We start from the raw sequence: 13,262 nt of genomic DNA on the forward strand, positions 1-13,262 counted from the left end.
TGATGATGAAAAAAGGGTAATTCAGTTTCGTATTTAATTAAACTTCCGGTAGGTTCCTGAGGGAAAATCTGTCGGCATGTCGGAAGAAATAGAGAAAGCACAGCAAGCTAAACCTGGAGGAGATACCATCTTTGGAAAAATTGCGCGCAAGGAAATTCCTTGCGAATTTATTTACGAAGATGATCAGGTACTTTATTTATACAATTCAACACGTGACACAGTGGCGAAACGAAACTTGATACATTGCTAAACCACAGGGATCTAGGGACAGTTTTATGGGTCTTTATAGTACATGCATTTGATGTGCAAAACAAAACCCTATGAAAATAATAAATAATGGTTTTCATAGATATTCTTAAATGAAACAAAATAAAATATACAATGAACATTTGTATCATTTGTTGCTGTTGTTTTTAAATGCATAGTCACGTACTTAAATTATGACAATAATTTGTAACATACACACACACGAACATGGACTGAGCAGTTTAATTAGTCGACAATTAATCCACCATAAACGAAACGGTTAAATTATTAGTTTTTATTGCAATCTCATTTGAAAAACTAAATGATGAGTATGTTAAGATTTTTTAAAAAATTATCTATAAAACAAGGTTGCTTAATTATAACCAAGTCTTTCAAATATTTGTTTGATTCATATATATATATATGGAAACTAATACGAGATGTAACATTGAACAGTCAATTTGCTTCCGACGCCACTGACATGTATAATGTGTGGAGAGTGAATATTTCTACCTCTTGCACGGGGAGGCAATACATAATATTAAATAATAATAACTGCTCAGGTATTTAATTGATTATCACTATAATTAAAATCAGGGGATCTCGCATAGAGAAACTCAAATCGGTAAGGCTAACGGTAAATGGATAATTAGAAGAAGTAGACTGAAAACACTTTATGACAGGTCATCATTTCGTACGCAAATAAAAGTTGCTACAATTATTATAAAGATATTGTTCATAAAATGAATATATTTCTATACATATATGCATTAAAATATGCATTAAAGTAGAATTTGAAAATTATTTGATATGTCCAACCCCTTTAAAATTATAAAGTATTAATCCATATATCTATAAAATTCTTACATTTCTGTACATTTATTATGCAAAATAGTATTTAAAAATATTAAAAACTATTAAGTAGTATAATTATGATTTTCATAGGGTACGTTTTCTCCTGGAGAAAACGTACCCTAGAAATTGGGTATGTTTACTCCTGGGTACGTTTTCTCCTGATACCCTAAAATGTATATATGTCATTGCCGTAAATTTCACCTAGCTTCCAGAATATGAGTATATTTTGCTTTTTGCCCCAGTAAGGTTTTTATTATCTCCAGTTGTTTGTAAATCTTGAATAGTGTCGGACTGTCCAATTTTTTTTTTTTTATTATAACCTACAAGCTAGCATTCTATCGTGTCTCTGTATAGATTAAATATAGTTAATATTGTGTCGGGTGACTATACCTAGTGTCTCAATACCAATAATAGAAGTAAAAATGTGACATTTTTTCAAAAAAAAAAATAAATGTACAAATTTTAATTTCCCATGTTTTTTTTTTATTCTCCACAGTGATGTGAATTAAAAAAAACCATGGTTTATTATTTATCCATACTACTAATGCATATAAATGTAATGGTTAAAATGTACACTGCGTCTGTTTCAGTGTGTGGCTTTCAATGACCTCAGTCCACAAGCTCCTGTGCACTTCTTGGTGATTCCAAAGAAACCAATCTCCCGATTATCCGAGGCAGAGGATGCTGATGAACAGGTTGGAAATGCTCTTTAGAATCTCATTAGCAATTCAGTTATCAATCTAGATAAACTCATTGACAAATCATGATTAATATACTTTCAAAATATTTGCTTTGTGTTTTCATAACACTCTCTGTTGGTGATTGGTCAAATTCTTTCAAAATAGAATAGGCCCAGACTTTTGGTCCCAATTTTATTTAAATCGTATCTATATTAATGTATTTATGAGGAGTGCGCTAAGTTTTGTAAGTACATTTCCTTTCCTTTATAATTTGAGACATCCAATACATGTGATTATTTCTTCCCTCTATTGTAGCTCCTGGGTCACTTGGTATTAGCAGCCAAGAAGGTTGCCAAGCAACAGGGGTTGAATGAGGGCTACCGATTGGTCATCAATGACGGGCCAATCGGAGGACAGTCGGTGTACCACATACACGTACACGTGATGAGTGGGCGACAGATGGGCTGGCCCCCGGGATAATTACCCATAATACCTGTGTACCCATGTTCCTGACTGTAAATACTATTTACATATTTCAGACATTTGAGGACCGTGGATTGTTCAATGTAAAATTTTGGTGCAAAGCTTACAGTATAATAACTGGTTTCTTCAGTAAAAGTGTGAAAACAATTTTAGTTTGCTTTATTGTTTTCTTTGTCTCTTGATTGTTCTTAGCATGTGGCTAGTCATGTAACGTATGGTGGTCCTACTGTTGAATGTCTAAGGAATGCATTAATTCATATGTAGCATGCACGGATCACACACTTGACAGACAATACAAGCATAGATCTTTTCTCTTTAAGCACATTATGCCAAGTAAACTACATGTATAGACCCAAGAAATCAGTGGGATGATTAAAAGTTGGTCCAACTTCTAATTTGCATGCACCTGGTAATGTGACTTCTAAGCTAATCAAGACTTACAGTCTTAAATGAGGAAAATGCTACTTACATGTCAACGTTGAACCAATATACAGTTGTTGAATTAAGTTGTAATGTGTAATTTTTGTCAACCGAAAACAATACAATGATTTTTTTCTATTGTTCATGTGGGTAGGAAGGTAGCAAGCATTGCATAATTGTTTTTCGTTCACTTTCATGGACAGTTAGTTTAAACCACCAAATAAGGCACTCATTGTTATCAATAGATAAGAATAATTTCCTGATCTAGCAAAACTTAAATAAATACATTGAGAACACGGACTGACAGTTTCTATGCAAAAAAACGACATCTTTATTTACGTTCACTTTATATGGATAGATTGGTCAGAGATATAAATAACATTATTAATGTCGAGATTCAATGAGAGATATAAATAGAAATTACCTAACACAGATCAAGTAAAAGATTGAATCCTTTTTGCAGTTTAAAATTTTTTCTAGCTTGCTTCGATATTTAAATTTGTTGCAAATTTTGATTATTATCTCAAATTGACTGATAATTATGGGACACTAGCGATTTAAAGCCTACACTAATTTCAACTGAAATTAAAAAGCAAGACTAGGCAATTAGAATGTGGGTTTCGTTCTGAAGTAGTCCATATTTCTTTAGCCAACATGGAGCAAAAGGAAAACTTTTGAGAAATACCTCAACTGAATGTTTTTAAAGTAAGTACGTTTTTTATAACCTTATACAATTTGTTTATATATACAATGTATAAGAATTAAAAGAAATCGACATTCTTATATTTTGCAATTTCAACTTCTTAATCAGTAATTGAGGAAAACACTCCAATTACTCTTGCGGGTTTTTTTTTTCATTATTCGAAATATAATACCTTCACTGAGTTGTTATGCCACATTTCTTTATTTAATTATAAAAAAGACACAAATATGATAAAACCATTTTAACAAGACCTTGGACTTTCGGTAGGATGTAGACCCTGGTTCAAGGGAAATATACACAGATTGCGTCGTCACAGTTAGATCTAGAACCATTTTAACAAGGCTTTGGACTTTCAGCAGGACGTATCTATCTATTTCTTGCGTCAAAACAATTAATGTTAAAATGACGCGGTTTCAAGTGAGATATACACCGATTGCGTAGTCATAGCTCGAAAGCCAGACAAATCTTGTTGGTTTCAACAGTTCAAAGAGCAATGGCTGGGTGGTCTACAATGAAATAGACAGGCCTACGTCACATTGCTGTTTGACACTAACTACCCAATGTCCAAGCTCTTGTTAAAATGGTTCTATATACTCTCAGAGATTCGGGAGTGACGTCCGTCAAAATTTTTCAGTCTCGTAAAATCTCGCTGAGATTATCGGTCGATAACAGAACAACCAATAACAACAAGTTTATGACGGAATGAAATCGAAAAAAAAAAGATTTTTGAATGTTTAAAATGACAAAAATAAACAAATGACAACTTTTTTCCTCTGGGCTGGTTGAATTTTAACAGGGCTGACAATTTATACGAGCTGTCCGCCCTGAGTGTCTAGCTAGTTTTTTTTGACGAGTTTAAAACACTGCCCATGGGCAACATTGCTCACCGGAACAACAACATCAAATTTGTAGCTACATGTATCTAGCTCCACTATATTAAAATCAATATTTTTAAAATGTCTATCTTTTAATTACATTATTTTCTATTTGAAACCTAACATTAAATTATACACAATTATTGCTGGGTTTTTTTCTTCCGATCAATATGATGAGTTAGCTACCCAATGGAGTACAATATTCACAGAGCCGGAATAAATTTTGTACTACGAGGGTAGTTAAATAATCGTAATGATGGAAAAACAGCAATAATTATTCTATTATATGATCAGCGACGAATTTATACAGACGTATCTCATTGAGTGTAATCAAGCGAAGATTTTGTTTGAAGCCACAGCTTAACAAATTGAGAAACACGATCTTTCATTGGACGATCTATTTTTAGTCCACTGTTGAAAAAATCAAATGTTATATTAACCTCCTAGGCCACCTGCAGGTGAATATAACGTTCTTGTTTTTTTTTCTAGATAGTTGGTTATATATGAGCCAATCAAAGAGCTAGGAATTAATCAAACATAAAATAACAATTTATATTGATATCAAAATAACATGCGTCTCATATATCTAAACACTAGTTTTGGGTTCATTACAAATATTGCAGAAAATTATTTTCTACTCTATTTAAATACGTATCTATTAAAAAGTTTTAACTCAATTGTGCTCCATGCGCAGATCCAGAAATTTCCCAAGGGAAGGGGGGGGGGGGGGGGGGCGGTGGGTGGGTGGGTGGAAGCCCAGTTTGGTATTTTTTCAATGTGAACTAAACAAGTTTTAATTTTCAGGGAAGGGGGGGGGGGGTTTCTGGACTTACCCGACTCGCGCCTGAGCATCTCATATACCAATCAAAAAATTTAAAAGCTTGTTTTATAATTATTTCAGTATAATAATGGCCTCCACCGAGGGACAAGACGCCGTTCTCTGCCGGATGTGTCCCAATCCTGTAGAACACCATTGCAACCTTTGTCATGTTGACCTTTGCACCCAATGCATCCCGGTGCACCTTGCGGACAAGACCAAGAGACACGAAGTCGTCGAGTCTATCAACAGAAAAGAAGGACTTATTTTTCCTGAATGCAAATCCCACAAACAAAAGCTTTGCGAAATGTTCTGCAATGATTGCAGTGAACCAGCCTGTGCTTTGTGCGTAACAACTACACACAAAAAGCACGACATTACCGACATTGGTAAAACTATCGAGAACATAAAGCAAAATATCAGCAATGATTTGACCGAATTAGAAAATACTATATCTCCGAAATATAAAAATGTGACAGCAGATGTATCGTCTGTAGATTTTGATCAGGTTCTTTCTAATATACAGCACCATGAAGATGAATTCTGTAAGATCGTACGTGACATAGGAAGCCAAATGCGAGATGAAGTTTCCAAACAAAAACAAAAATCTGAACAGAAGAACAAAGAAATCCAGTGTTTGGCAGCTGAAACCGAAAAAGAACTAAATCGAATTATGCAGAACAGCAAATTGGTCCTCAAATCATACGATGTCGCAGCTATACTGAAGTATAAGTCGTTTAATGATAAATTTAGCGATGGAATAAATGAATCTGGGATACCTTGCCCAAGCTTCTTACCTGGTTTGATTGAACAAAACCAGATTCGTTATATATTTGGAGGACTACAAATGCAAGAGAGTATTGTATCAAACATGAAGCCTGCGCTGAAAATGAGGGGAACCCCCGTGGTGTCAAATACCATTCAAAGTCCTTACGGTCGTAAACGTTCAGAGCTTTGGAGAATAGCATGTGAAGGATCAAATAAGTTCTGGACGAGTGGAAATTTAAACAGAGTTAGCCAAATTGACAGTAATGGGTCTGTTTTGAAAACCATTGAGATTGAAGACACAGTCATTGCTCTATCACTTGATATACACAAGGACTTGGTATTTATTGTAAATGTGCAAGCCGATACCAAAGTATTCAAGTTTGAAAGTAACAAGGTTGTTACCTTGCTAAACCTAACTAACTGGTGTGCTTCAGGACTCTGTCATACAATGAATGGCAATCTCTTGTTGAGCATGCGCTCAAAAGATAAGAAACAGAGTAAAGTAGTACGATACTCTGGGGTAACACCGATTCGCGAGATTCAAAATGACACTCAAGGAAAACCGTTGTTTTCTGTTGGAACTAAAGCCGTGCTTCACTTGATTGAAAATGGCAACGAGGACATATGTGTTGCAGACTGCGCTGGACTGTCGGTTGTAGGGGTGGGTCTTTCTGGAGAATTGCGATTTCAGTACAAGGGCAATGTTACAACATTCTCCAAGTACACCAAATTCAAACCTTCCAAGATTATCAATGATAGCCAACAGCACATACTTATTAACGATGATTCGAACGACATCGTCCACATCATTGACAGTGACGGTAACTTTATCCGGTATATCGAGTATCCGTGTAATGGAGGTATCAGTATCGACACTGACCATAATCTGGTCGTCGGAGAAAGGAAAACCGGAAAAATCCGAACAATCAAATATCTTGAGTAGCTAGGGTTCGATGTAACTTTAGCCAAATACGTTTAGATTCCATGTTTCGATTGGTACGCTATTTAGAATATTGTCCTTTCTTATATAATTCATTTTAACACATAAACTATACAAAATGACTATTTATATTAGAAAGAACAATATGCTTGTTTTATATAATTACATACTTCTCTATGTCTTTAACTCTATGAACCAAAATCCCTCGAAACTCTTTAAAGAAACTTTAAGTCATAATTTAGATTCCATTAACGTAATTATTCATACAATATGACATCGATAGATTAGGTGTTGTATATATGACAACTTGCAAACAATTAACAGATGTTCGCGAATGGAACACATGTAATAAATATTCTAAAAGTTAATTTCAGTATAAATGATATTTTTGATATACTTTTTAATGTTATACTGGTATTAAAATTGTTGTTTGGTGTAACATTTAAAGAATGTTTATGTGGTGTAACAATGGAATATAGTGTTCATCGGTACGTCATAAAACTTAAAACAAAATTCTTCATACTATACATTGTATGCATCATAAACAGAATATGACGAAGGCCATGGGCCTAATATGAATTTCATCGGTGAGGTGAGAATGCTCTTTGAGAAATAAAACAAACATTCCTACTAAAACTGTCTTGGCTTTCTTAGGAATGGACAAAATTACAGCGTGCATGACCTTTAATTGTCTTTAAGATAAGCAACACAGCTTCTAAACAAAACGTAGCCAAACTATTGGCTGGACTTATATTTCTAAGTTTAAATGGCTCTGTGTCTCTGTGTAATACTTATGAAGCAAAACATGTTTTATTTATATAGACTTGTTGAAGTAATTGTAATTTATCAACAGTCTGAATTCAATACAACTTAAGTCAAGTATTTCCAAATATGTTATAATGTGTAGATACTAATTTTTGTGCGTTAATTTTCATGCATTTGTAAATAGTTTGCATATTGATGGGCCGTTATCTCATTGATAAGATGAATTGAAAAGTGTGTTTCACAATTTGTTGAGGATGTAAAAATGTGGGAGGGGGAGGGGGGGGGGGAATAAAGTAACAATATAAAATGGGGCACCATGCATTACATCTTATGATACGGCGAAATGAGATGTTTACCATAACATATCGAAGTATTGCTACTTGAGAATATATTCAAGAAAAAGATTTATCAGATTATGTGAATCAAGAATAACATTGATGTTTTGGGCTGTTGTTATGATCTGTATTTGGTCTTAAGGCGATGTCGCCAGTAAGACACATTGGTCATGATATGACTAAATAGTCTGTTTTCTATTTAGACACACAGAAGAGATCCTTAAGCAAACAACCACTAACTATAAACATCCTTTTATAAGATAAATACATTTCAACCATAGTATAGCATAAAGTAAACACTTCAACTTTGCCCTCTTGCGCCGAGGAAAAAATATGAAATGCTATTTGTCGTATTTCTAAAAATAAGGTCAGACAAATTTGAAAATACAATCATTTCATATAGTCTTTTTAATAAGCTAAATAAAATACTATATGCTATTCAATCAATAACCCATGTTTTTTTTTTAAATTTGACAATACTTTCTCTCCTGAATATTTATAACAGTGGGCAACCCCCCCTCCCCCCCCTCCAAAAAAAAACAACAACAAAAAACTTAACCCGATATTTCGTTTTACACTGTGCATAATTTGTTTGATAATTTCTTATAAAAATATAAGTTTGGTACATGTACAATATCCGTTTCATGTAAAACATTTTGATTTCAATATAATTATGTGTTTGAACTTATAATAACAACCAGTCTCAACTGATTTTTTTATCATACTATTTGATACTTAAATAAGATTTTTACCCGGACCTGCTGGGAGTACTTAGTATACCGATCTCTTTCACCGGTCACGTTTTCTTCAGGTTACTCGAAACGAAAGTACACCTGCATTCAAAGGAGAAAAACCCTTCTGCTTTAATTCATTTGGTATAATCGATGTAAGTACATGTATGTTTTTTAATGAATTAACTCATTGCAAAGTTTCTAATTTTAGGCACTACTGAAAACCCAGAAATTCTATAATCTTTTAGGGTAGATCTGCCACGTTTTTCACCGACACCGCCCATAAATATGTTATAGTAATGGGTTCTTGTTTTGATGCACTCCATAACGTAGTATGATGTTGAGCAATCATTATTCAATGGGCCACTTCATTAAAAAGTAAAAATACACTCTGGTGTTTAGTAATGATAATCAAAAGCCTATTAAATCAATTCAATATGATTTTTTTTAATAATTTCACGATATCAAATGTTATGAACAGAAACATTTCAAGTGTAGGTCACAAAGGCATTTCCTTTACAAAGGCCTCGATGTTTCGTATTTCATTTCTTTATCTTTTTTAACAGTAACAAAAGTTTCAAATCCATGGTTTTTACCCTTAAATATGCGAGGCGAACACACCTTAGTTGTACCTGTAGGCAAACTGTTATTTTTAGCTACTAAATAAGTAACGTTAAAGATGCCTAACTCTGTGCCTTTATTTAGACCAAGACTTGATTGTATCATTTCCTTATTTGAAATGTAAATGTGTTTAAAAAAACATTTTGTGACATAGCAGAATCCCTCACTTTTAAATATTAATTCCTGCGTTATTCATGTTCATAGATAAGAGGTTTTTTTTTCAGCATTAAAGCAAAACAATGGCTACCACACAAGGACAAGACGTCGTTCTCTGTCAACTGTGTACCAATCCTGTAGAACGCCATTGTAACCTTTGTCTTGTTGACCTTTGCTCTCCCTGCACTCTTAAGCACTTGGCGGACAAAACAAGCAGACATGAAATCGTTGAGTTCATCAAAAGAAAAAAAACCATTTTGCCTGAGTGCAACTTTCACCAGACAAAACGATGTGAAATGTACTGCAGAGATTGCAACGAACCAACATGTGTATTATGCGTAACAACTACTCACAAAAAGCACGAAATGGCCAATATTTTGGAAATCCTCCAGAATGCTAAACAGCAAGTCACATCTGATTTGAAGGAACTTGAAAACGTCATTGCTCCAAAGTACAAATATATTTCTGCATTTGTAACATCTTCAGTGTTTGATGAAACTCTCTCTGCTATTCAAGACCAGGAAGATGAACTATGCAGATCCGTGCGAGATATTGGTAGTAAAATGCGAGACAAAGTTTCGAAACTTAAAGGAGAATCTGAAATTGCGAATAAAGAAAAACAATCTCTGGCAGCAAAATCTGGCACGGAATTGAATGAAATAATTCAAAACAGCAAAAGCATTCTGGAATCTGCTAATGCCAAAGACATTATGGGTTATGAGTCACAAAATTTGAAGTTTAGGTTTGGTCTTAAAGAAATGGGACTGTCTTTTCCAAATTTTCAACCTGGTTTGATTAATGAAGACCAGCTTCAAAATGTTTTTGGAAAATTCGAATTGCAAAGAATCTATGGATCAAATAAAGTACCAAATTTAATAAAACTAATGAAAACTCCAGTTATTATAAACACCATTCAAAGCCCATTTGGAGATAGTTTACTTTGTTCATATTTTTGGAACATTTCATGTGACGGGACTGAAAATGTATGGATCAGTGGAAATGACAGCCAACTTTATCAAATAAACAAGAATGGAGCTGTTCTGAAAAATATAAAAACCGCTAATAATGTCCTTGCATTATCCATTGATTCAGATCAAAACATAGTTTTTACATTTTCATGGCCTGACACAAAAGTCTATAAGTATGAAAGTAACACAAACACAGTCAAAACACTGTTGGAGCTATCTGACTGGTGTCCGAGAGGACTCTGTTATACGATGAATGGTGACCTTTTAGTAACCATGCGCTCTTTAGATGAGAAACAAAGTAGAATAGTAAGGTATTCCTGCAGCAGAAAAGCTCAAAATGACATATTAGGAGGCTCTCTTTTCTCGGTCAACAGTAGAAAAGTATTAAGGCCAAGTGAAAATGGTAATGGAGATATATGTGTAGCAGACTATACCGGCAAAGCTGTCATCGCGATGTATGCTTTTGGAGAAATGCGATTTAAGTACATAGGCAACAGGAAGACATGCAAGGAAAAAACCTATTTTGACCCTATGGAATTAGTTAATGATGGAAATTTCAACATGCTCATTGGCGACGATTCAAACAAGGTTGTCCATATCATAGACTGTGATGGTAACTTTATTCGTTATATCGAATTTCCATGCAATGGAGGCATCAGTATTGATACTGACCGCAATCTGGTTGCTGGAGAATTGTCTACCCGGAAAATTCGAATCATTAAATACCTCGAGTAAAACCTTCAATGCATATTCACAAACTTAGTATTTGGATACTAGCATATGATCTTTGAAATAGCATCAAATATTTATCATTAGTGATGTGATTAATTTTCAGTGCCGGATACATTTTTTTCTTGGACGTTATTGTAATTGATTTATGGTTTTTTTTTCAGGTTTATCATTTTAGATTTATATCTACCGAGTATGATTTCCTCCATTTCTTACGCAAACTTATAGTTAACTCATAGCTCTATAGAAACAGAATGAAATCTATTGACCCCTTTTATCGATTTGTCGAAACCTACAGGACTGAAACTGACAGGATATCTACACGCCCTATTTATCGGTTTGTCGAAACCAACAGCAACCTAAGAAAATTTACGGACTGCACGAAATAATCATGATGATGCCATACTCAAATTCCTATTGGATACAATTTGGCTGTTTTTTTTAACTAACGTAATGATTTACATTTACAACTGTAATTTAGTAAATTTTACTTAGTTTTAATATTCAATTTATTAATTTGTTAAAAGAAAAATGTAAATATAAACAATAAAATGCTCACTTTGATGATTCGTGCGAGTTATGGAGGTAGCGTTATGTATTTTTTCCTGCAATGTCGCCACCTTCATATCCCGCATGAATAAAAGCATTAAATGAAATAAAAGCATTTTATTGTTTGAATAATATGCTGGTCTAAGACAGATTCTAACAGAATTAGCCAAATTGACAGTAATGGGTCTGTTTTGAAAACCATTGAGATTGAAGACACAGTCATTGCGCTATCACTTGATATACACGATACCTGTGGGTAGGATGGGGCCACAATGAGGGAATGGATTTTTACAGAAGAATGTATAGAGAACATCTTCAAAAATCTTTTTCTCAAAAACTATTTGGCCAGAAAAGCTTAAAATTTTGTGGAGACATCCTCAGGCAGTATAAATTCAAGTTTGCTAAATCATAGTCCCTGGGGCCAGGGCGGGGCCTCAATGGCAGGATGAAATTTTACATAGGAATATATAGAGAAAAATCTTTAAAAATATTCTGGGAAAGTTTTCAGTCCAAAAAGTAGTAACTTGTGTGAAATTAAGCACAGGTTGTGCAGATTAAAGTTTGATGAAACCATGATTCCCTAGAGAAAAGTGTGGCCACAAAATAGGTAGGGGGGGGCTTGGTATTTACAAAAAAAATTTGGAACAAAATTGGCAGATTTTAATTTTTTTTAGCAAGATCTACTGTACTTAGTTGTCAAGATATTGTGATTTTGATACTGTAATGCTAATTTTGATCAGAGATAAGGCTATTGTTGCTCAGGTGAGGCCCCTGGGCCTCTTGTTTTATTATAGTATCTGATACTTAAGGTATCCCACTCCTCAATGTTGTTGTATCAAGATTTTCTTGAGAAGTATATCATTGAAATCTGTAGACAATACAAACTTAAAAAATACAAAGATAATGGGGGATCAGTATCCATCCCTCTGAGTTATGGCCCATTTGACCTTTTTGCACCTAAAATGCAATTTCATCCTGATAAGGATTTGTTGTCAGTTTTTTTTTATTAAGCAAACTTATTTCTTCAAATATTGTTTTTAATTATGCACAATGGTCACACTGAATAGAGGGATTACGAAAAAAAATTGTACAAAGCTGCATAAATTTTTGTGTGACCTTTTTGCACTTACAATAGACAATTTCTACAATAGTTACAATTTGATTTGAAATAAAAACTTTTTGAATATCAAGAATTTTATAAGATTAATCCAGTTTGCCTAAATATGTATACAGTATCATCTTGACATAATATAACATGGGGGTCATTGATGTCAAATTTTAGATATAGGGCTTCAAAGGTAAAATTCTCGCAAAATTTGGCTTAAAAAAATTCAGACATGTTCTATATATATGCATGATTTTATGCTTAACGGCTATCACATTCTCAATATTTGATTTTGTACATGTCACACAGAACCTATAAAATATGTTACAAACCTATCAAATGTTAAAAATGTGAATAATGAATAAAGTACAATAAAAAGAAAAGTATATTGAAAATTCATGAAATTGCTTGTTTCTGTCATTTTCGTCTAAAAAGCCTTCCGCACGAAAAAATAGTTCCCCAAAAACTTGTTTGTTTCTTGAATTCAAATGGATTTTCTTTATGAATGTTGTGTAA

At 33.8% G+C, this 13,262-nt stretch overlaps 3 protein-coding genes across 3 annotated transcripts; all 3 read left to right on the top strand.

Moving 5' to 3' along the window:
• Positions 1 to 23: 23 nt before the first annotated feature.
• On the top strand, positions 24 to 2,416 carry LOC117687433 (adenosine 5'-monophosphoramidase HINT1). The gene is made up of 3 exons (XM_034463909.2): positions 24 to 187; positions 1,692 to 1,796; positions 2,097 to 2,416. Exons 1-3 carry the CDS (start codon positions 77 to 79, stop codon positions 2,259 to 2,261), a joined length of 381 nt encoding a protein of 126 aa, XP_034319800.2. The 5' UTR covers positions 24 to 76; the 3' UTR covers positions 2,262 to 2,416.
• An 820-nt stretch (positions 2,417 to 3,236) lies between these two features.
• LOC105329699 (uncharacterized) lies at positions 3,237 to 6,855 on the top strand. Its single transcript, XM_034464318.2, has 2 exons — positions 3,237 to 3,389; positions 5,164 to 6,855. Exons 1-2 carry the CDS (start codon positions 3,379 to 3,381, stop codon positions 6,788 to 6,790), a joined length of 1,638 nt encoding a protein of 545 aa, XP_034320209.2. The 5' UTR covers positions 3,237 to 3,378; the 3' UTR covers positions 6,791 to 6,855.
• A 1,832-nt stretch (positions 6,856 to 8,687) lies between these two features.
• On the top strand, positions 8,688 to 11,883 carry LOC136269583 (uncharacterized). The gene is made up of 2 exons (XM_066067925.1): positions 8,688 to 8,773; positions 9,464 to 11,883. Exon 2 carries the CDS (start codon positions 9,479 to 9,481, stop codon positions 11,096 to 11,098), a length of 1,620 nt encoding a protein of 539 aa, XP_065923997.1. The 5' UTR covers positions 8,688 to 8,773; positions 9,464 to 9,478; the 3' UTR covers positions 11,099 to 11,883.
• The last annotated feature ends 1,379 nt before the right edge of the window (positions 11,884 to 13,262 follow it).

The sequence above is a fragment of the Magallana gigas genome, chromosome 1 (assembly GCF_963853765.1).
Source record: "Magallana gigas chromosome 1, xbMagGiga1.1, whole genome shotgun sequence".
NCBI lineage: Eukaryota > Metazoa > Mollusca > Bivalvia > Ostreida > Ostreidae > Magallana > Magallana gigas.

Excerpts from the sequence above, each read along its gene's own strand:
- LOC117687433 (XM_034463909.2), top strand. The coding sequence starts at position 77 with ATGTCGGAAGAAATAGAGAAAGCACAGCAAGCTAAACCTGGAGGAGAT. Across the intron at positions 188-1,691 it reads TTATTTACGAAGATGATCAG|TGTGTGGCTTTCAATGACCT; the intron begins GTACTTTATTTA and ends CGTCTGTTTCAG. Across the intron at positions 1,797-2,096 it reads CAGAGGATGCTGATGAACAG|CTCCTGGGTCACTTGGTATT; the intron begins GTTGGAAATGCT and ends CCTCTATTGTAG.
- LOC136269583 (XM_066067925.1), top strand. The coding sequence starts at position 9,479 with ATGGCTACCACACAAGGACAAGACGTCGTTCTCTGTCAACTGTGTACC.